Source organism: Amphiura filiformis, chromosome 5 (genome assembly GCF_039555335.1).
Source record: "Amphiura filiformis chromosome 5, Afil_fr2py, whole genome shotgun sequence".
NCBI classification, from domain to species: domain Eukaryota; kingdom Metazoa; phylum Echinodermata; class Ophiuroidea; order Amphilepidida; family Amphiuridae; genus Amphiura; species Amphiura filiformis.
This window is the reverse complement of record NC_092632.1, coordinates 77,010,795-77,036,254: the sequence shown is the minus strand read 5'-3', so window position 1 is coordinate 77,036,254 and position 25,460 is coordinate 77,010,795. Positions and strand designations below refer to the sequence as shown.

The window sequence follows — 25,460 nt, the reverse complement described above, 5'->3', positions numbered from 1 at the left end:
TACAAGATGTCTACAATTTTGGTGCACTGAGGAATCTTATTTTAGGACTTACAATTTGCTGAAATTAGCTACTTTTCTGTGGATTTTTGTATACAAATCGAAGTCAGGATGCCTTCTGGAGGTACCAGAAATGTGGCAATCCTGGTCGTTTGTTTAATAGTTGGATTTTCAACGTTGAATGCTGAGGATGGTAAGTGTTGATGATGCGGACTGTTGATGCTATGCTGCTACTGCTGGTTTTACACTTTCCATTGCATGCATGCATTGATGCAGTGTAGAGCGAATTTATGTCATGTGGTGGTCGCAAAACAGCGTATTCGTAGTAGTAGTACCTGGCCTTGGCATGTTTTACAACATTTATTCATGTAACCATCTAGTTGATGTTACAAATCATCATGATAGATATATTATAAGCTCAGGGCCTGGTGAATCATTTTGTTCTTCAAATGAAAGAGCCAGGAAATATAGGAATGAATTGAAACACATGAACATACAAAAAAGTAAAGCATGAAAGCTTCATTCATAATATTGTTAATCATCATAATCATCAGATCATGTAAGCATGTATGATGTAAGCATATTAGCCTTCACCAAGTCTTTATTGAGGGATTATTCAGCTTTTATTCTGTAGGTGCTGTAAGCTGTATAACCCCTGGCCCTGTCTGGATGCAAATTCTAAAAGCGTGATCTATAGTATAATAACATAAATTCATAATCGTACTATTAATCATCCAACCTCAAATTTTGTAACACCAGTCCATAATCCCTGAAAAAAAAAAAGGACTGGGATTCAACCGAGGTTGCTTCATTTTCTCGGGTTTGAATGGAAATTAATTTACCATGATACTGCACACTTTCCATATGTTTGGAGCATGTTTCTTCAATATTTTGTTGACAAGTTCAAGTTGATGTCGAATGTTCTATTCTTGTTTGGGAATAATGTAATTTGCCAATAGTAAGTCCAAAGTTGTAATTTTATGTTTTTGATCGCAAAGATCAGATATTTTTATTTCGATTTGAATTCGCACCCTTCACAAGGGTGCAGAATTCTGAATTGGGCAGAACTTTGACGATAATTTTGTCTAATATGGACACTAAAATGCATTGATCTATAGCAAGCACAGCCTAAGGTGGGTACCAATTTTACTGTTTACCAAATTTTGAAGAAATTTTTCATATATCTGACAGTTCTGACCTGCGCAAATTGTTTAGTGTGTATTTTCCTTAGACAAATGGCATAGTATATTATTAGTAAAAAAAAAATCACAATTTTCATGAACATTATATTTACGGTACACATTTCATGATCCTTTCTTAACTCACCAAGAAATGCCCCCTCCCCCCGGTTACTGAAGTTCTGTACGCGCCTAGCAATGATGATGTTTCAGATTCCTTAGGGCTCCAGCTCATCATATGATTTGGATGACCTCCTGACTAGTCCTGAGCTGTGAGCATTTTGAGTAGGGGCTGGCCAAAATGCTTGGACATGGGGCTTGAGGAAAATTGTCATTTTGTTTGCAATTGCATCCAAAATTCTTCTCTACCTTGATATTGGTGATGGTTTTTGATCTTGGTGTCACAGATTCCATTTTAAAATTTGAATAAGATTTGGAACATCCATATTCTTGGAGAATGCTGTTTTATATCAAATTCAAGGTTTTTGGGTGCTTTGCAATGAATATTTGATTGAAAGCTGTTAGTGTTATTGAAATAAACTGGGGCCAATACACTTTCATACCATGTGCATACGATTCCTGAAATAACAAAAAAGTGCCACAGTCAAACAAAAATGAGTTAAATGTCAACATTTCTTGTGGAGTTGCCACTTCATATTATTTTTTACAAAATGATGTGAAAATGAAATAATTGTAAACTGCTTTAGTTCTCATTTCTATGCTATATTTTTTATTAATTATTAAAAAAAAAATCTTTTTTCATTTCCAATTTAAGCTTTCAGAAGAACTTAAATTTAAAAAAAAAGCGCTTTTGGAAGTTACGGGGAAATAAGCATTTTAACACCGGTCCCATTGAAAAACGTATGGGAAAAATAAGGTCTTTCCTTCTGCAAAAAACATATCCCTGCATTCAATGTACATGTGTATGTGCACTGTACGTGAGGCCTATATTGTACGTAGTCTCACGCATACAACCATTGGCCACATATAAAACCTGCCAAAACCTCCAAATATTTCATTAAAAAAATACAACCTGTTTATCTTTCACAGTTGAAGTGTGGATACAGTGCAGTGCACTACACACATTCTATTATACCGGTGGCTCACTGTGTTTTCAGTAACCCCTTTAGTAAGCCCCATCATTGTGTGTATCTGAATGCATTGGGAACTCTCTACCATTGAACTTGTGCACTGTGCCTATTGTAATTGACCCTGTGCATTTCTTTTCCACCCACATGTCTTAAATGTCTGTAGTTGCTTGCTTCAATGCAAAGACTTGAAAAGAATTTTGCTGTCACATGTGCACAAAAATATAGCAATTGATAAAAATATGTGTATTTGATGCTATTCTAAAGCAATAAATGTGTGTTTGTGTATTTATCTGATAAATTGCACTTCCTCTGTGGTCTGGGACTGGGAGTAATTATACATTGACCATAAAGATCCAACATTGGATATGGACCAGTACTCTCTGTAACCAATAATATTCAGGAATCAGAAAGCAAATAAGCCAGTTTCCTCATATTTGAAATGAGTAGGGGCTGGCCAAAATGCTTGGACATGGGGCTTGAGGAAAATTGTCATTTTTTTTTGCAATTGCATCCAAAATTCTTCTCTACCTTGATATTGGTGATGGTTTTTGATCTTGGTGTCACAGATTCCATCTTAAAATTTGAATAAGATTTGGAACATCCATATTCTTGGAGAATGCTGTTTTTTATCAAATTCAAGGTTTTTGGGTGCTTTGCAATGAATATTTGATTGAAAGCTGTTAGTGTTATTGAAATAAACTGGGGCCAATACACTTTCATACCATGTGCATACGATTCCTGAAATAACAAAAAAGTGCCACAGTCAAACAAAAATGAGTTAAATGTCAACATTTCTTGTGGAGTTGCCACTTCATAGTATTTTTTACAAAATGACGTGAAAATGAAATAATTGTAAACTGCTATAGTTCTCACTTCTATGCAATATTTTTTATTAATTATTTAAAAAAAAATCTTTTTTCATTTCCAATTTAAGCTTTCAGAAGAACTTAAATTTTTAAAAAAAAAGCGCTTTTGGAAGTTACGGGAGAAATAAGCATTTTAAGGTGGTACTACACCCCTGCCCAATGTTGTGCCTATTTTTGCATTTTTCTCAAAAATTATAAGAGCATTTGGTGACAAGTAAGATATTATATTATAGTAGGGATAACCATCAAAATTTCATGTTGCCCTATTGCTACAAAAGATTGTTTTCTGGATAGAACTCATCAACAGAAGTATTTTGGTGGTTAAATGGTCAAAATCGGACAAAAACTTTTCGAATTATGAATTTTCAAAGTTTCCCATTCTGACCGGTCATTGGAACAAAATAAAATGACAAGGTCCAAAACTAGCAATTGGGAGCAAAATTGGCATAAGCATATATTTACCTTTATATATTTCTTTATTTTAACATATATGCAAACATGAAACAAGCATATTGTGAAAGTATCAAAGGGTTTCTTGTGAAATGGCACTTTACTAGTCAATGGCATAAATTATTTTTTCAAACTGAGGCATTGAAATCATGCATTTAGAGAACATTTGCCAAAAATCATCCAAGATGGCCGATATGGCACAAAATCAAAATTGCACTAAGTCCAGGTGAACTTTTTTTTCACAACCAAAAATTTCAATGTTATTGGGTTTAATATGACCAATTAGTAGGTGTATGCAAACAAAATCTTCAGTGTCATTGAAGGTCATTGACTCATTCACAACAATAGAGGTTAAATCCACTTCACTCATCATGCTCATGTGTGACTTCTAACAAAAGGTGCTGGTTCCCATAGTATTCTTCATTCAAACCAATTCAATGCATGACCTCGGAGTCACCTGCATGACTTTCAAGGGCTATTTTGAAACAGTTATGTCTGCACATTCAGGTACTTCTTTTGAAAGTTCTAAACAAGGTATAGCCAGCAGCAAGTTGTAGATGGTATAGGCCTAAATATAAGAAAATGTTTAGGGTTGAAATCAGGTGAAAAATACATCGAATAAGCACGAAACTTCACATTTATGTTCAGAAAGGTGTCTTCTTAGCATGATTCGAAAGGAGTATGGAAATTCTAAAGGGAAGCTGGTGATTTAATTTGTAACTCGAGATCTACTTGTTCATTTTTTTTTTTTTTTTTTACGGAGGGTATGATAGAGGTATTACTGGCAACTCTGCCAAATTACAGCTCAGTAGACCACGTTTTTCACCTGAAATTATTGACATGAATATTTTGTGCCATTCTTGAGCAGTGCTGAACTCAGCCACTGGCAATTAAACGCACTGTGGCGATGGACCAATTTTGACTCGCACTTACAGAAAAATTAAATAAGTTGTGTTGCTGTAATTTGCAAGATAGTTACAAAATATATTTGGCATTCACTTCCCCAATTTTTTGCAGAAAAATATTGAAAAATAAAAGAATGAGATCAATTTAGAAATGTCTGTGCAAGCAGTGCACAGTTGAGCTCCCTGCATGTCTATGGGAGCGTTCTAATCAAGTTGATGGTTCATTGGTCATCCCTAATTATAGGGACAAGGACTACAACTACTGCACTGGAAATTTTATTTCAGCACAGACAACAGTTGTGGAGTTATAGTCAAAAATGAGGGAAAACCAATATTTGATCAATAAATCAATAACTGCTTGCCTTGAGTTGCTAAATTTTCAGTGCAGTAGTTGTAGTCCTTGCCCCTATAATATACATCTCTTACTTGTCACCAATGTGCTATAATTTTTGAGAAAATTGCAAAAATAAGTACAAAATTGGCCAGGGGTGTAGTACCCCCTTAACACCGGTCCCATTGAAAAACGTATGGGAAAAATAAGGTCTTTCCTTCTGCAAAAAAACATATCCCTGCATTCAATGTACATGTGTATGTGCACTGTACGTAGGCCTATATTGTACGTAGTCTACGTACAACCATTGACCACATAGTAAAACCTGCCAAAACCTCCAAATATTTCATTAAAAAAATACAACCTGTTTATCTTTCACAGTTGAAGTGTGGATACAGTGCAGTGCACTACACACATTCTATTATACCGGTGGCTCACTGTGTTTTCAGTAACCCCTTTAGTAAGCCCCATCATTGTGTGTATCTGAATGCATTGGGAACTCTCTACCATTGAACTTGTGCACTGTGCCTATTGTAATTGACCCTGTGCATTTCTTTTCCACCCACATGTCTTAAATGTCTGTAGTTGCTTGCTTCAATGCAAAGACTTGAAAAGAATTTTGCTGTCACATGTGCACAAAAATATAGCAATTGATAAAAAATATGTGTATTTGATGCTATTCTAAAGCAATAAATGTGTGTTTGTGTATTTATCTGATAAATTGCACTTCCTCTGTGGTCTGGGACTGGGAGTAATTATACATTGACCATAAAGATCCAACATTGGATATGGACCAGTACTCTCTGTAACCAATAATATTCAGGAATCAGAAAGCAAATAAGCCAGTTTCCTCATATTTGAAATTTTTTAATTCCAATCAATGTGAATTGTATACTGTATTTGAGTGGAAATATTCACACTAGTCTATGTGAGATTTCATGCTTTTCAAGTACCGTACTGTAGGTGTAGAATAAATATTCCTTGTGAACATTTGATTTAGGTCAATGAAAGAAGCATAAAAATCATGAATTTTGGGAAAGGGCAAAAACTTCATTGAGGCAAAAAATTCTACTTTTACTTACAGTACCAGCACACATGTGCTTGAAACAAATCATTGACCTTATTAGAAAAGGAGTCAATTATTATATTGCTACCATTTTATATGTGTAGTGCAGGGCTTCCTACATTCATTTCATCTAGGTCAATGACTCCATTGTGCTATGAATAATGAATCAAATGTTGTATGAGTTCAGTGATCAAGGTACATGCCAATGGCCAGGATAACTGCATGGCCAGTAATGAGTTACATACATTTTGTACAGTGTACAACTACAAAATGTTAGAAATATTAAATGGATTTTACATCTAAATTTGTTGATTTGAATTCAATTTATTATCAGTGCAATAGTCTTAGACTCCAGACCAAAGGCTTGCATGTTGTTGTTAGTAGCTGTGCAATAATTATGAGCCCTGGGTAATAGGGACAAGTGGAAGGGGGGGGGGGAGAATTTTCCAGTCAGTCAAAAGGGTGGAAGGCAAGCAATGTTTGGTAGGGGGGGGGGGCAAGCAATATTTGGCACATTCATGGGGTGCCTTTTATATGGAGTCTAAAAAGGCTTAGAAAAACAGTACGGAAACGCTTAATACAAATTTTCCTGCTCACTGAGATCACAGTAGGCCCCATCTAGACCATTAATTGGGAATTAGCATTAGCACGTGTAAGATGTGGGGTGGGGCCAAGATTTTTATAGGCCTGTTTGACAATACAGCCACCTCTTAGTTTTCATACAAACAGCACATATAATTAGGTCAAAGACTTAAACAGAGTGATTTAAATGTCAGCATCATGGTCAAGGTAGCTGGGTAAAATTGATTAAAATCATTGTGGGAATTTAGAGAGAAATTCTTGAAATATGCTTGTGGAGCAATAGGTTAGTCCCAGGATTGGACATTTATTCCTTTGAGTTAACATAAGAAGCTCTAAAACATGAAATAAATTGGCCTGCTACCTTTGGTAAAACCTTTGGTTCAAGAAAATGAAATTGTCAATTTTTTTAGAAGATCCCTTAAAAATGTTGTGTTTGGATTGGATCATTGTTGGAGACTTCAGCTTTTGAACACAATGTTTAGGATGATGAAATTGTAGTCATAAAAACTAATAATAAAATATGTTGTAACATTGATGTAGCATTCTAGTTAAATGACTTTTAATTGATTTCATAATTTCAGGCTTCAGTGATTGCACTAAACGACCAAATTTGCTTTACTAATGTAGCTGAATTAAAATTACTTCTTTTAATTGGAAATCAATATTCAATTGCAGCACATAAAATGATTTTTAGCTTCTTCTAAAATGGCGCCAGTAATATTTAACAATCTCGTAAGCAAAAGAGATGAACTGCTCTTCAAATGGTAGGTTTGTTATTTCAAGTATGTCTGGGTAATGGAGTCAGCCATTATTATTTCGATGCTGAGTCCTGGAATCATGTGAATGCCAGAGTTGTGTCACATTTGTACCAGCAATACTTGACCTTTTTCCTTTCATGTGTCGTCCCATTTTTTTTTGCATCGTGCTGGTGGTTGTGTTGTTGATGTCTGTCATGCAGTGGAATTATAATCCCATTACTTTGCTTTGGAATAATTAGATCATGCTAGTCAAAGTGTAATTAATTTACCTTAAAGGGGTATGTCACTTAGTGTTTACTTGATGACTTGGTTTTCAAAATATGAGGAAGTAGGATACTGGAGCATTCCAACTAGGGGTATCTTGATTTGTGATTGTAAAATAGTGTGCATAAGCTGGACATATATGTAGTTTCAATCAATCCTTATTAATTGATCAATCAATCATCAATCATAGTCTTTCCTTAATTATGAAATCCAGTTGAACATTGCTTCTTAACTATCATTTCACGTGGAGAAATGTTAATTATTGACTGCAATTCTAAATAATTTAGTAAATGTTGTAAGGAAAAAAAGTAGAAAACATGTTTATGTTTTGAATGTTAAAAAGTGTATACCATTCAAATAGGGATAGGAACTGTGGAATAGCACTGGTCATTGCTGGATGCGACCATACATGTATGCATTATATCCTAACTAAACCATTCAACATTGTACTTGCACTGGCGGCTCAGTGGCTGCGCGCAATTTGAGGGCATCGTGACCAGAGGAACCGAGTAAGTCCTACTGTGGAACTAATTTATCAGTTAATAAAAATTCCTTTAAAAAAGGAATGGGGCGCCCAATGTGAGTTTGGACGTGATATGGTGAATTCCATGGCATGGTTTTTAGATTTGATATTATAATGATCTACTCAGGGAAGAGTAGAAGATGATCAAATGCAAATGTGTTTGATTGGGGAAGGTGTATCACAGGATCGTTTTGGATGAAATAAATTGAATTGGAATGAAGCTGTCGTGTCAATTTGCGATTATGTGGGGAGGGGGAGTTCTGTTTTGGGGGCATATTGTACATGTTGTAGTGATGATATTGCTTCTACTTGCTAATACACTGAAAATCTAATAGAGATGAAGGATAAAAAAAACAATTCCAGAACATTCATTCTTCATAAAAGTAGTTATGGGTATACAATGTTTACAAGATAAGAACGTGAATGTTTTGTACATGAACGTAACGTCTTTGATACATATTTGTTAACACACTGAAAATCTGACTAGAGATTTACAATTTGATGATATCCAACAGAATACTTAGCATTGAAGACACTGTGACTGACATCCAAATGACTTTCTTAAAAAAGCACCCTGCTTGGCACATGAAGTGGGAGAATGAATATTTTTGTTATTATGAAGATAGTACTATTGTTATTGTGATTACCGATGGTTTACAGTGATGAGTCATTTCCAAGAATCTGATTTGTTGATTTCTTAGCATTCAGTGAATCAATTGACATTGAAAATCAAGAAGCTGATGGTCATTTCGTTCCTGCTTGAGATAAGCTTTGAATGTTGAATATTTTCTTGACTGATCATAATTCTTAGAATCAATCTTTCAAGTGTACAAAGTAGACCCTATCTTTGAGTAAATATTTAGCCTATAATCTGCTATTGGGTTGCCAGTGTCTTTTGTTCTTTTGTGATGGAGCATGAAATTGTAGGTTTACACAAAAGTGAACTATGTATAAATTTGAGATGCACAGTTCACTTGATGTACAATTAAAGTAGCTCCAATTTGCACAAATACAATGTAAGCATCAATGTGTTTGTAAGCACAGGTTCTAGTTATAAGCCAGTTAAAAAGAGTAAAAATTTGTATGATTTAAAAATGTAATCACAGATTCTTTGAACCGTCTAATTTGTATAAAATATACATGACTAGAACTGACCATCATCATTCACTAGAAATTGGGGTTTAAGTAACCATAGAAACAATGGGTTACATGGGTTTAAAAAATTACTTTAGAAGTTGTAGCCAAATGCAGTCACATCAAAGCATGCCATGCCATTGAGTGAATCTTCTTTGCCTGTCAATGCCATGCATCCTAATCATAATAATGCAGATATTCCACAAAGACCGATATATAATGAGGACACTGACCCATCAGGTAAAGTGTGCCAAGTGTTCTATGTACTACAGGTGAATAAAGGCATCAATGGCAGCAGATTTTATCATCGGTTAATCATCCCCAGTAATTTCTTGATGAATTTTGCATCCATCTACATGTACAGTACATGTATTTGTTCATTGAGCCATCTGGTGCCTAATATCAAGAAACAAGTCAGTTCCTTTCTGCACTTAACTTTATAATTTACTGTATATACCGTATTGTTTGTAATAAACGCTCCCCCTCTAATAAACGCCCCCCTCCAATTTTTCTGTGAAAATTTGACAAAAATGCGAATATTTCCATGACATATCGTGTAGGTAAGCTTAAAACTTGCATCAGTCATGTCAGTCACGATCGCAAAATTGAATGGACAAAACCTATTATGACTCAACTCCCATCCATTTTATTGCCTAATTATGGTAGAATTTCAATAATTCCATGCACTTACATGTACAGGTGTAATTTTGTTGTATTCCCCACGAAAATATCATTTTCCGTGGGCGCCGCCATCATGTATAGAGTAAATCCCTCCTTTTAATAGGAGCACCATCGGGAAATTGAACACGATTTTTAAGCTTTTTTCACTGACAATTCACTTCCAATAAACGCCCCCTTTGGTATAATATCAACGCCCCAGGGCGTTTATTACAAAACAATCTGATGGTAAGTGGTAATTTTCATGATTTTTTTATTTTTGTGATTGGCTAGTCCTTCCCTATATTTGTAATACATTATTGCATATATTCGCAAGGTTTTATTTTCACAGTTGAAGCTAATTCGCGAAAATTAAAAACCCTCGCGAAAATTACCACTTGGGTACAGTATTCACAGGTAAGAGAATTCTGTACTGTGATGATTTTCACATAGATTTGGTACCGGTACAAAATTTGGTGCTTGAGTGCCAAATCTGCTGTGAACAAATCAAATGTAATATTTTGTATGTAAGGAGCTGTATAAATGCGGTATTGTCCGCAAAACAAGGGAAACATTTTTGTAATGTGTTGTCGATGTGGCAAATAATTCACAGCTGAATGTCATTCAATAGGCATATTTTATACAGACTCTGTACTTTGATTGTACATGTAATGCTAATTTTTGAGGCATTTTTTTTCAGCATACAGAGCTTATTAGCACCCTTTGCAAGTGACAGCTGTCCCAGGTGGAAGTGTCGAAGTGTGGAGGTTTTTTCAATCAGGATGCTCCTGTAAATCATAGATTTTAAATCTACATTCTGTCAAATGTCTCAATTTTCCAGCTTAAATTTTGACAGGATTGCGATGATTTTGACAAGTTTTACTTCATACTAATTATTCACTGCAGTGTCTGCAATAAGTGCGTAGCAGTAGCAAAATGCTACACAAATTTCATCATTTGCTACACAATTTTGGAATGTGTAGCAATTTTGTACCCATTCCAAATTTGGTGAGCATTTTTGATGCAAATAAAATTGCTTAATGCGGACCCTGATTCACTGAATTTGGATTGTTTATGATTGATACATGTATTGTGGATATTCCCAATTTTTACTTCATTTGATAAATTTCAATATTCCCCTCCCTACAAAAAGTAGCTGACTGAAGCACCCAGGGGGCACTAATTGGGAGACTTTGTCATAATCATTTTTCAAGTACAGTTCAAGACCCATTCAGTGATTTGCTCATCGGGGGGGGGGCATAAAAATCATTTAAATTCAGGTTTTTGCATGATGGTACTGTCATATAAATTAGATACATGTATGATGTACATGTGTATGTACTAAAATAACCAGCTTAGTGGTTTAAGCAGAAAGCTGTGTAAAGACAATAGAAGACATTTTAAACAAATCTCCAATTTCTTTACTTAGGTAGAGTTACATTTGAATGACGCTTCAACTTTGACAATACTGCTGTTTTCTTAGTTTTTTGCCAAATTTTTCATTTCAAAAATACCTATAATGATAAACAATTTTAATTTTGTTACACTTACGCTGTGATCACTGAATGGGCCTTTTTTTAGGACCGGGAGTGATAACTTTTTAAGTTCATTGTCCATGCATGTAGGCCTACAGGTCTGCTTTATATTTATGCCTTGAAGGGGTTAGTGTGTTATTAGCCAGCCCTCGAATTAAGGATCTGAAGGGACACAGCAACTTTTTTAGGGCAAGTTGATAATTGCCGTGGATTTTCACTGAAAAGGCAAGGCAGCACGGCAATTTGTAATATTTCAAAAGGGCATCAAGGCAACTGTTGAAAATTTGAGAAGGGCACCAAGGCAATTTTTCAAAAGCGAATAGATGCATTACCGTCAGCTGAATTCGACACCAAAGTAAAATTCGACTCTCAACTTTACACTAAAACTAACCTGATTGCTTAAAAACCTGCTTTATAATACAGTTTAATTTACTTAAATTTTGCGATCCCTAGTTCTGAGCTGCAAAACTGACTCGAAATGTAGCGATGAAACAGCTGTAACTTTGGTAATAATATTGATCAAATTCGCCAGGATAAAAACTATTTAGTGCAAAACATATCTAGAGATGGGCTCACATGTACAAGATAAGGCGATACCGGAAGGGTATCGCCATCGGTTTGCAATGGGAAGTCAATGTTTGATAATCGAGAGAACAATTGATTTGCCCAGCGCTCAGATTTTGTTCACAACACGAGGTCGAAGAAGCTATAGTTACTAACAGCGTTTCTGATTGGTCGATAATGCGTTGAAGGTATTTCTCTGACCAATCGAGAAAATGAAGTGAGATTTCTAGTAACCAGATAATGTATAAGCCGATGTGATTGGCTGAATATGTAAGCTTACGTAGGGGTAATGAATATTAATTCACAACAAACTATTGTGTATACTGTGATTGATAGCTGGGTTACGAACTTACGATGCTCAAAATAGCGATCATGTTCAAGATTTTCGATTTAATTTTCCACAATTTTGCTGGGATTTAACCAGTACTTGTTAATGATTTTATAATGAAGGGGCAGGGCTGGCCGGCTAGGGCACCCACGGCAACTTCATTTAGGGCACGACAAGTGACTGCCGTCGATAAAGACATATTTTGAGGGCATTGCGGCAATGGGGGTGGGCACCCACGGCAATATGCCGTCGGTGCCGTGGGTTAATTCGAGGGCTGTTATTAGGTCATACATGTACTAGTAGGCATGTCCACTAAAAATTGAAGTACTTTTAAATTGATTCAGACCTAACCTATTGGATGGGAATTGATGAAAGAAACATTTTGGCGTTTAAATAATCTTAATCGGACGTTTCATTCCAGAGATATGGCCTTTCGAGTGTCACGGTTTTATATAGGGCTGCTAGAACATGTTAAAAAGTTAAAGTCCAAAAAGGAATACTAACAGAAAGTGCAACTTTAAGGTACTTTTTCTTAATGTATTTATTAACTATCTTATCTGGAACATTATATTTGCTTATAACAACATGAAAATAAGATCATCCTGAAAATTTAATCGTTTTTGTTGACATACAACAAAAACTATAAGACCTCAAAACCCATGGTTTGTTTGTTGAAACCTCAAGCATGATCATAGATGGCCGCCATGGAAAATATCTCCATAGAGGAGATGAACAATAAGTGCATTATTTCAAATGAAAAGCGGTAGTCTTAAACATTGTTCAATCTTTTAAGGTCAGCACATTTTATCTTCAAAAATTATTATATTTCATCATGGCATAAGTTTGGTAACATTAATCACTACCAATTTTGAGAAATTTGCTCCAACTCAAAGGTTATCTTTACTACATTGAGCAATACACTGTGTGCATGGAAGCCATGATGGTCCCCGGTTTTTATACTCCCTATGAAATGGACATGGTAGTGAGAAGTGCACGGGAAGTGCATGATTTGAGATGGGCATGTAGGCTTAAACATTCTTAAATTTCTTAACATCCTACACATTTTGTCTTCATAAATAGTTAAATTTTATGAGTATGTAAGTTTGCTTGTCTGATTCACTCCAAATTCGGAGATAATTGCGTTTGAACACCTGATGCACGGAATGACCAGTGTCACTTCAACCTGTTGTAGTTCTCATCTCATTAAATTTTTCATTAAAAAAAGTTGATCTCTTCATGCAGGAAGGTCCTCTCTATTTACTGACCAAACAGGAAAAAGTTTGGTGAATGTTTTCTGGTGGAATCAGGAATTTCTTGAAACACCCTGATATAGGCCTACATTTGGATCAAAACAAGTATGTACGCCATTTAACATGCCTGGGATTTCTTGTATCGATCAGTTTCTCCATAGACAATACGTGTGTGAGTGCACGCACACAGTAAATGAAAAATCGTTCTAGTGGAAACTGTATTGAGAGTGGGCATCCCTAGTACTAGGGATAGAAGGCCTATTTATTATGTTGTGTTAAATTGCTTGAGCATTGTATCTATTTTATAACATAAACATGTGTCTACAGACTGGGAAATTTGTAGTAATTTTTAGGCAGTGAGGAATCAAAAAAGTAAATTCACCTTCACTCTGCTCACTCACATCTTGCACATGAATTATCAGCTGCTAAAGGGAAATAAAATGAAATCCTTGAAAAAAAAATTGGACAGAAGTCAATAACAGCCGTGTTCAGACGGGCTTAGGGTAGCTTTATGTTTAAAAGCTAACACGAAGCTACCTCTGAGCTTTATGTTTAAAAGCTAACACGAAGCTACCTCTGAGGTAGCTTTGTGTCTGAACAAGTATCGTGTTAACTAACACGAAGCTTAACACAGAAGATTTACCACAGAGAAATCTCTGTGGTAGCGCGATAACACTAAGCGATCGTTCCGTGTTAGCGCCCGTATGAACAAGATTCCGTGGTAAGCTTGACCTTATGGATAGGACAATTCCACACTTACTATTTCGAAGTGTTTAAAATTTTCTTTCGCATTAAATTCACAATAAATTATCTCCATTTCTCACTGAATGGGCATGATGAAAGAAACACCACAAAAAACGAAAAAGCCATGACTTAACTTGAAGAAACGCATGCAAGCGCTGATAAGTGTCTCGAAGAAATTGAGTGGAGAAGAAAACAACATCAGCTAAAAAAACATGTGTAGGACATAATTGCCCTGAAATTAAGAGACACTCGGCTTTTGCAGGGTATACGGACAGTCAGGTATATATAGCAAACGGCCCTATAACTTTCAGGATATTCCTATTTTTACCACAAAGCAAACACAGAGCCGTGCCGCTAACACGGAGTGCTTAGAGTTAAAGACCATGAGGAAGGACCGTGGGGACAAATATCGGTGTTAAGTTATGACCTTGCAGTACCTCCGTATTACGGTAACACAGAGGTAAGCTCCCGTGTGATCATGCCTAATTTCCCACCAAATTTGTGTTGGATCATTTCCGGAACAAATGTGACTTTGTGAACATGAAGGGACTGCGTTCAAAATGTGAAATTTATAAAAAAAAGTTGACCTGCTGATAATATTTTTTATGAATGAGATCTTTTAAAAAAAATTGGACAGAAGTCAATAATTTCTGGCCAACTTTTGTGTCAGGTCAATTCCGTCACAAATGACTTTGTGAATGCAAAAAGGGGCTACATTAGGCAAATTCAATTCAGTTGTTAATTTATTTAAAAAAATAGTTTTTCTTTGATTTTCTTATCATGTTGAGTGAGATTCTGGTTTATGTCTGTCAGATAGAAAGCTTCTGGTAGAAAAATTAGACAATTTTCGGGTATGGTATCCTCTAAAATGTGCTTTTGTGTAACTGTTTCTAAATTGAATTATCATGTCATGCTTTGCACATGTATACAGTATACTGCACTTTGTTATTATATGACAATATTTGTAGTCAATGAAGCATGTAGAACTTTACTTTAACCAAGCATGACTTGAAAATTGTTTTAATTTTGTGTGCTGAAATATATGGAACCTGTTGTGTGACATCTGCCCTGGTATAAGGTCAGCTGTACAATGAATTGCCAATTCAGACAGGCTACATAATTAAAATAAAGAGGTAATCGGTGCATGTGATGTCATATGTGATGCGATCAAGCAAAATCAGTCGGAACTCGGCAATAATTAATTTTCAGTTTCCTATAGGATAGTAAAAAGCATTTACAAAGCTAGATATGGCAGAAAACCCCATTGAAATTGAACAACCAGTTCCAAAGATATGAGTTTCCAAAACAATAGGAAACAAAAGGAAAAGTTTCCTTTGTTTGGCTATATCTCAAAATCAATATTTCCGAGTTCCGACTGATTTGGCTTGATCGCATCACATATGTCCACCATCTTGTAGGTACAGCCTAGATTTTTATTGCTGGGTGCCTTCAGCATTCGATCATCACGCAAAACGTTTTGTCGATGCACAATAACAGTTCGGTAATGCACTGCGCTCTTTGCGTAGTGTGCAACTCATTTACCGGTTCACATAAATCGATTTTGTACCCACAATTGGGCAAGATGGCGAAAGGAGGAATATTTCTTAGTTAATTTTGTGGCCAAGATGGGACTAAGCATTGGCCGGATAAGTGAAAAATCTGGATATTGAAGCGAATGATGTGCAATTCGGCATTGAATAGCTGAAGTGCTAAAATTGGGATGACAAAAGATTTCACAATATGGGATACATTTTGTAATTACAGAGAAAGATGGTATTTATGACATTATGTTGTACATGTATGCAACGCTGCAGAGCATGAAATCAAGGTGTCAAAGCATACAATAATACCAATGCTTTATATTAAGCACTGGAGGAAAATGCGTTCACAGTATTTGTGGCCGCAATTGCATTTTGGGCTTGCTTTGGAGGCTGAAGCCCCCGCACTTTCTTTTAAAAATCATATAAAATCAGCCATTTTTGGTGATTTTAGCCATTGGGCCCCCCCCCTGCATAACTCTGAAAGCCCCTCGGAGCCCCCCCCCCCGAAGGAACAGATCCTGGACATGCCGGTGCATGTTATGAAAGTGTAATGTTGTACTTTTATCTAGTATTTCTAGTATTAACTTAATCATCTGCCACTACCCAAAAAATGTCTGATAAAAAAATGGTGAAATAGCGACAAAAGTTTAAAATCCATGTTGAGTGAGATTCTGGTTTGTGTCTGTCAGATAGAAAGCTTCTGGCAGAAAAATTAGAAAATTTTGGGTATGGTATCCTCTAAAATGTGCTTTTGTGTAACTGTTTCTAAATTGAATTATCATGTCATGCTTTGCACATGTATACAGTATACTGCACTTTGTTATTATATGACAATATTTGTAGTCAATGAAGCATGTAGAACTTTACTTTAACCAAGCATGACTTGAAAATTGTTTTAATTTTGTGTGCTGAAATATATGGAACCTGTTGTGTGACATCTGCCCTGGTATAAGGTCAGCTGTACAATGAATTGCCAATTCAGACAGGCTACATAATTAAAATAAAGAGGTAATCGGTGCATGTGATGTCATATGTGATGCGATCAAGCAAAATCAGTCGGAACTCGACAATAATTAATTTTCAGTTTCCTATAGGATAGTAAAAAGCATTTACAAAGCTAGATATGGCAGAAAACCCCATTGAAATTGAACAACCAGTTCCAAAGATATGAGTTTCCAAAACAATAGGAAACAAAAGGAAAAGTTTCCTTTGTTTGGCTATATCTCAAAATCAATATTTCCGAGTTCCGACTGATTTGGCTTGATCGCATCACATATGTCCACCATCTTGTAGGTACAGCCTAGATTTTTATTGCTGGGTGCCTTCAGCATTCGATCATACGCAAAACGTTTTGTCGATGCACAATAACAGTTCGGTAATGCACTGCGCTCTTTGCGTAGTGTGCAACTCATTTACCGGTTCACGTAAATCGATTTTGTACCCACAATTGGGCAAGATGGCGAAAGGAGGAATATTTCTTAGTTAATTTTGTGGCCAAGATGGGACTAAGCATTGGCCGGATAAGTGAAAAATCTGGATATTGAAGCGAATGATGTGCAATTCGGCATTGAATAGCTGAAGTGCTAAAATTGGGATGACAAAAGATTTCACAATATGGGATACATTTTGTAATTACAGAGAAAGATGGTATTTATGACATTATGTTGTACATGTATGCAACGCTGCAGAGCATGAAATCAAGGTGTCAAAGCATACAATAATACCAATGCTTTATATTAAGCACTGGAGGAAAATGCGTTCACAGTATTTGTGGCGCAATTGCATTTTTGCTTGCTTTGGAGGCTGAAGCCCTGCACTTTCTTTTTAAAAATCATATAAAATCAGCCATTTTTGGTGATTTTAGCCATTGAGCTCCCCCTGCATAACTCTGAAAGCCCCTCTGAGCCCCGAAGGAACAGATCCTGGACATGCCGGTGCATGTTATGAAAGTGTAATGTTGTACTTTTATCTAGTATTTCTAGTATTAACTTAATCATCTGCCACTACCCAAAAAATGTCTGATAAAAAAATGGTGAAATAGCGACAAAAGTTTAAAATCCCAGACAGTTATTCAGCATGCCTGTCTGACTGTCATTGTCGAATGTTGATTGTTCACACTGGTTGGTTGGCCAGTGGATTGTAGGGTCTTAGACCCTGTTCACATTAGAAAATTTTCTTCTTTCGATAAACCTCGAATGAAGATTAAAAATCCTTTTTTCATTAATTTGTACACACTTTTCTTCCTTAGACGAAGATTAAAATTGCTTCGTTCAACAAAGCTAAAAAGCTTGTTTCGACGAAGGCGATGGAATACTTCCTTCGACGAAGCTAATTTTGTAATGTGTACGCTCGCTTCGTTCAACGAAGGAAAGTGATCATGTGACAAGTGACCTTCGCCGGCTTTAATAATAGCCGGGCGTTAATAGCTACGTTCGAGCTTCGTTAATTTTAATGAAATGTGTACAGTGCAATGTCTTCGTTCGGTCTTCATTCAGCGTAATGTGTACGCATGCTTAATTAGTTAAATCAAGATTAACTTATCTTCGTCGAACAAAGAAATTTTCTAATATGAACACGTTCTTAGTTAGGATTTGACAAGTGCCCGTCATTTTCACCAAAACTGCCTGTCCAAAATTTGACCCGGAAAATAACCAGAACTCTGCCCCTTCTGGGGGTTCAGTCAGTTCAAATATTGCTCTACATGTATATCCTGGATTTACTGGTCTGGTCTTGCAGAAAGTAGCATAACAGCCATTAATTTTGCCTGTACCAGAAGCAAACAGCCTGTCCAAATTGACGGGTGGACTGACTCACTGACAGGTAGCTAGCTATCACCCTGACTGTTTGGTTGGGCAATGGGTTGGACAAGGATGTTCAAGGAAGATCTTATTTCACTGCAGAAGCCAAAGAAATCAATATAGCTGTTATTAACGTGCTTGCAAGTAAATGTAGGTAAAGACAGTTGGGTTTGCCATTTGCCTTGATCAATGTGAGGAAATTCACAATGCCTAACATGGTGGTGATAGATGTTTATGTAGCATCTTCAATTGTGTCTTAGCTTTGTAGGTCATTGGTGGTGCCAATTTGAAACCTTGCTGCTTGAATTTATGACCCAGTTATGACATGGACAATGTGTTGCAGTTCACTATTATTGGAAGCTTTATGATATTTTATAAATTTATGCTCCCAAAGAAATCAAGACAGCACAAAGTTCAATTTCAAAAGGTAATTTACTTGTTGATGTCCTATGCATGCATTATGATTTGAAGCATAGGGTCCATTGCAATGTCAAAAACATAGAAGCTTTTTGTATTGTCCTGTTTGTATGTATACACATAAAAATCCCTAAAAAAGGAAACACATGGTATGGGGAGATGTTCACACTTGGTAGAATAAGAGAACATTTAATATTTTATTTCAATACACATATTGTACAATGTACATGTAGATTCAAATTCAATTTTGTATCCCAAATGAAGTGAAAATGTATAATTTATGCATTTTTGTCTGGCTTAGTGGCTTCTAGAACTACAGGTACTATACCATGTATGCTAGAGAAATATGTGCTGACAGGTTAGTCATGAAATGTAACATTTGAAGGATAGAATGTAGGTGGAAACAGCCTGCAACCCAGATCTGGGTTTATAGACAGCACATAAATTGGTAAATGGATCTCAATGATGGATTATGAGCTTCTTCTTGTGATCATTTGCTATTAAACCTACAGACAGTTCAACATTGAGTTTCAAGGGCCTACATACATAAACCTCTTACAGATCCATCTGGATCTTGCTTGCTGACCAAATGGATAAGGCCATTTTATGGGGACATACATAATTCCTTGTTCTGTGGTGCTTCATTGTATTTTCCACAAAAAATCAGTTTGCTCACAAACCACAGTGTCATAGCCCCGATATCTTCATGGCAGAAGTCGCCATAGTAGGTTGAATCCACAGCCACGCATGGCCATTTTGTTCCGACCTGTTTAATAGTTTTGAGACGCATGGGCCGAGGGACATCCGACTAAGGCTATTGACAATAGCCTGGTGACTGACCTCTCTGTGTGTGAGTGAGCATGGTATACGCCATGAGCAATGATGAGGTCAGAATTTTTGTCAGTTTTTGAGCTCAATACGCACGGTTCTTTCTCAATACGCAAGCTAACGACTATCATATCCTTTCAACATATATATTCAGGTGCAAGCAAAAAAATATGGCTTCTGTAGAATAAAAAAATTACGGGAGATATATTCATCATTTTCTACCCCGGTATCCAAAGATTTATCGTCTGAATATCAAATCTGGGCATAGCACATTCACGTGTATTGATCCCGGGTATTGATTTTAGTGTCTCTGTTGTACAAAGTAATTATTAACCAGGCGATGTCGGTGTGCAGACCCAAAGAATTCTAGGGTCTGTGGTTTGCTTCTCTGCTGGAATAATTTGGTAAGCCGAAGTGAAACATGCTGATAGCAATGAGTAGAGAAACCCAACGGAATATCTCTGAACATGATGACAGATTTTTAAAACCAATTTTATGATAAAGAATGTGTGACCAAATATTTGCCCAATACCACAAAAATATTGGTGTTCAATATTTAATATTTGTATGTACAATCGCTGAAATAAATAAATAAATTTGGAATCCTTTGCCCTTCCCCACAGTGGCCATAGACCCTGGATTTCTTTCTATACAAGGACTATGTGCTGTCTGGTTGGGCTGTCATTTGTTGTGTTGTTATGTTCTGTTTATTTGGCTCTTTGAAGCAAACTGCTGCAAACTGTCTGTCTATACAGTGTCACATTTATTTGGTAATGTTAGGTGACCTTAAGATGACCCCTGTAAGGTGAAACCTCAATTGGGCTGTGGGTATTAAGGTTGGTTTACCCTTGTACAACAAATGGAAATGAGTGTGGTTTACATGATATGTGGATGGATGAGTGGATTAGTTTCAAGGCATGTCCAACCAACTATAAATCATTTCTACTTTAATGGACTCATCCAATAAATGACTGATCATATTTCAAACTGCCAAAATCCATCTCCATAAATTTATGGCAGTTAATGGTGGATTTATCAATTAATTGATGTGGGTGCTTGGCAGTTGGCACAGCGCTGTGATGTGAGAGCTCCCATTTCCATATTATTTCTGCAATTCTTTGTAGTGGACTGAATGTGCATAAATTTTGTGATTGAAGAATAAATTAGCTATCAGGGACCTTTTGAATTTTGACAATTGACAACTCTGTTCTTCAAACGAAGTTATTTTAAACCGTTCAAATACCAATCAATAATCTGTATTACCACATCTTCACAGAGTGACAATCACTGTACATGAGACAGCTCCCTATATGTCATTAATTGCTATTTGAGGGAAGGTACCATATTTTGTCAAATAAACGCCCCCGGGGGCGTTACATTTTCCCAAGGGGGGGGGTGTTTATTCAAGGTCAATTTTAGAACAATAATTCCCGTTAAAATCATTAGGTAAACTTAAAACTCGCGCTAAATTGACGAACTATGAACTAGAAACACTGACTTCTGGTTCACTCCCGGGTTTCCAATCCAGATTTTCGGCAAATATTGATTATCGACCATGTGGGCAACTTGGTAAGCTTACTACACAAGATAGCATGGAAATATCAGCATTTTTGAAACATCTTAGTTGAAAAAAGTGGTGGGGGCGTTTATTTGAGGGGGGGGGGGGGGGACTGTTTGACGAAATATGGTATGTGAGAACTATAAAGTCAACTGTTTAGTTTTGGTTAAAATACCCAAAAATTAATGCTTCCGACGATTCAGTTCTTTTGGGGACACCCTGTACATGTATTTATATATCTGACTGTTTTGTAAACCAAGGCATTAGCCAGAGGGGTGTCTTTGGGGTGTCCAAAATGTTCAAAAATACCCTATTCTATAAAATCAGGGTGTCCACTTCCTATTCACTCCTGGACACCCCTCTGGCTAATGCCTTAAACTCTTGGTACTACATGTAGTATCCAAGTTCTAAACCGTTCCACTTGCTCAGCTGCAGAAGAGCTCTTACTGAATCTAACCAGGCCTATATAGCACTACTCTCGGGCTCTGTTGCTTTAGTATACTACTCCAGAGTTTTGTCAGCCACCTCACGCTTGGCCAGCCCTTCCAGCTGGCCTCACGCACCACGCTTGCCAAGTCAAACTTAAGGAACTGTTGTTCTGTAGATTGTCATCCAGAAAGAATGAATCAATTGCACCAAGTTTTGGGTCACACAGTCATTTATTGATCAATTTAGGGTTAGGGATCTGTATTTAAAAAAAAATTGTATGAAGATCTCACATATCCGGATAATATAACAAAGATGTACAGATAAGGGAGGTTAACACCAGGGCTCATTAACTATCATATGTTTCTGCTAAGCTGTATCTGATGGTTGAAAGAATGTTAAGCTGTTTATGATGAGTCCCATATTTTGTCTAAACATGATCCTTGCATCATGACTTTTAAAGAGTGGGTTCTCATTGTGCATGCTTTATAGAATCAGAGCTCAAGATACATCTGGGTCAAAAGGCGATTTGCCATCAAAGAGGCATTTTTGATAGGGCCTATAGGATGGCAAATTGTGCACAGGATTTAAATCTAAGCCTGCATGTAGAGCTTTTACTCTTCCATGTTTTCAAATATAACATGCTAGTGAATTTCAGCATCTGGTTCTGATCCTTTAAAACTGCTATGTTCTTCCCCAAGTAGTATCCTGTTCTCTGCTTTTTTCTGGGGTCGGGCAACATCCAAAAAATTGTGGCAAAGTGGCCATTTTGCCCTCAAATTGGAAGATATATATTTTACCCCCCCCCCAATATTTGGGACTGGGGAAAGGGGGGGGGGAAAGCCCAAGATGGCGGGTGGGCTCCCTCTACTATTCTATAGGCCCATATGCTGACAAGATTTACCCAGGTGGTGGTCGCCATGCATTCTCTAAATTCAGTAAATTTTCATCGTCAACCGTGTACATGTAGTTGAATGGGATTATTTTGAAATTTTAAAATGCTTGAAATATCACAAACAAATAGGCCTATGTTAATATATAATATAAATAGAAGCTAAAACCGTTGGGGTTCGATAATGAACCCCACAAAACTAACCGAGTATATGGAAAATGCCATACGGCCGGGCGGTTTCACAAGTTGCCGGCTCTATCATGCCACTCGCCGCCTGGATTTACCCATGAATATGGTAACTGTGTTTGTTCATGCTGCATCTTCATTTGCTTTTCAAGACATGTAATCAATTAGAGTTGCACACAGTGGTGTGATAATGCTCTTGAATAAAACATTTGTGGCAAACAACTTAATTAATTCCAGGGATAAAAATGTCCATGGATGTATGTGGTGAAAAATAGGTGAAGTTCAAAGATGGAATGGGAAAACTGTGCAATGTGTCTTAGGGAACTTTGGATTAGTTTGTATTAAATGTAAAATATTTAATTCTCAATCATGAGAGCATGTACCTACTAAGTATAGCTGCGTCTGCGTACTTTTCATGAAATAACATGATGGCGCAGCCTACATGACCGAACCTTGATCTTGCCTAGCGATATGTTCAGTATTCAAAGACCATGATTGGTCCATTCTCAAAAGCTGTGTTTGCTCCATGTGTGTGGTCGTTGCGTATGATGCATATATCTGTGCGTATCCAAGTTGGCTCTCATGATTGAGCATTAGAACACAGTTTTGAAAATCATCATTTTGTTTACATCATGGACTATATCATGGACAATATCTAGGGGGAACATCACTCACTAAAAATGGGTGACGAGGATGTGTGGCCACATTGATATTTCAACTCCCTCTCATCCAATGACCCCATTTTTTGTTTTCCTGATCTTCCTCTCACCCAATGACCCTTTTTGTTTTCCTATCACCAAAAGACCCCCTTTTTCAAAAATTGTGGGAAAATTTCTGATAATCTCTCAATTTCTCTGAAAATTTTATATCAACACTCATATTTTGACCCAAAATTTTTCCCAGTCTCACTGAATGACCCCCTTTTTTGGTAAGATTTTCCCCAGTCTCACAGAAAGACACCCTCTGGGGGCTTAAAGACCCCCCTTGTTCGGTGTCTAGGCTCTCACCAAAAGGACAAAAGGACCCCTATTTCCGAACTGCTATCCGCACATACCCGTCACTTCCAAATTTGAGTGCCTCCCTGGCATCTATGCATCTTGTATACAGAGGAAATATAATGATACATGTACATGTATCAATGCAACTGTGCAAACTTGTGTTATTATGAGAAACAAAGATGTCTACCAGATACATGTAGCATTGGAGGACAGTATTTGCTTTGGCAGTGTAAAATGTCATAAGGAGATACTCAGACAACAGACACAATATGGCAAGGCATGTTAATGATTGGACTTCTCCGTTATCTTGACAGCCTGAATCCTGTTACAGATCTCGGTTACAGTCCTTTCTTTAAAAAAAACCCGATGTATCTTACTTCGGGAAAAAACCGATGTATCTTACATCGGATGTTGAAGTAGTTTCCAGTTTGGGCCTCTTTGGACTGTTTCAGGAAAGAAGCACACGCACACACACCCCCACCCACCTTCCCTATAGAGGAGTACATTTTCAAGAATAGAAATGTCTGGCTTTCCATGTTTGCTTCCTGAAAACGACTGGAATTCCAGAAAAAGCTTGGTGGAAATGCAATAAAATGTATACAAAATCACGAAGTGTTCCTAAATGAGCCCCTCAAATTTAGGATTTTCAATTGTGAAAGTATTTTTGCTGGATTTTTTCGTATTTAGACAATTTAAAGGTCTGGATTTCCAACAATCATAACTGGTCAGTAAGTTCAGAAATCTGAACTCCGTTATAGGGGATGTGCATCTGTTTTCTGGAATATAGCCCATTAACCCTAACCCCAGACCCTAACACAGCTAAAGACCACAAAATACCACAAGGATAACCACTGCGCATGCATGAATCCCACATGATGCCATGATGCAATCACCCTAAGTGTTATATGCTCACGGATCATTGGCCATGCCAGCTAACCCCTGTGGCCAACGGTGGTGATCGTGGGCTTGGTATCTGAGGGGTCCAAGGTTCAATCTCAGGGTTACTAAGCGACTACTTTGTTCATCTTCTCTCCTTTTTTGTTTCTTCTTTAACTTCCGACAGCAAAAAACAGTGTTTAGTGTTGGGGTTAAGTACTTAAAATAATGGCCACGTTTGTCAGTGTTTGTTGGAAATATGAAACTGGCAAAGAAACTGTTTTTTGTCATTGTATTTTTTTATAAGAGAATCAAAAACACACAAACAGATCATAAACAGATAATTATAAACTTCTCTCAGGCTCTGGAAGAATTTATATATTGGGGGCAGTTATTGGGGGCCTGTGGGGTCCTATAGTACTGGCCACCAAAATTACTGGGGGAGGCAGGTCCCCTGGTTGTGGGAGCCACTGCTTATTTTATACCCAGTATGACAGATTTAGATGTTGGATCAAATTGTGCATAATATTTTCAACATTGCCTTTATGTTTAGAATCATGCCGAAGTATAGCTGAGCTAACATGTAAGTTGATTCCCCTGAGTGAAAAATGGTAAGCTATGTTGGATTAGGTTCCCTGAGTGCGGGGAAATCCAAGTTCATCTCCCCGTATCTATTGACAAAGTTGACTTGCTAATTGTTTACTTTACAAAATTGAA

General features: G+C 36.9%; 1 protein-coding gene across 1 annotated transcript in view; it reads left to right on the top strand.

Moving 5' to 3' along the window:
- Window positions 1–25,460, top strand: part of LOC140153760 (low-density lipoprotein receptor-related protein 1-like) — a 228,719-nt gene continuing 203,259 nt past the window's right edge. Inside the window, 1 exon segment of the mRNA XM_072176614.1 lies at window positions 1–190. Within this exon segment, the coding sequence (XP_072032715.1) occupies window positions 109–190 (82 nt within the window). The 5' untranslated portion in view covers window positions 1–108.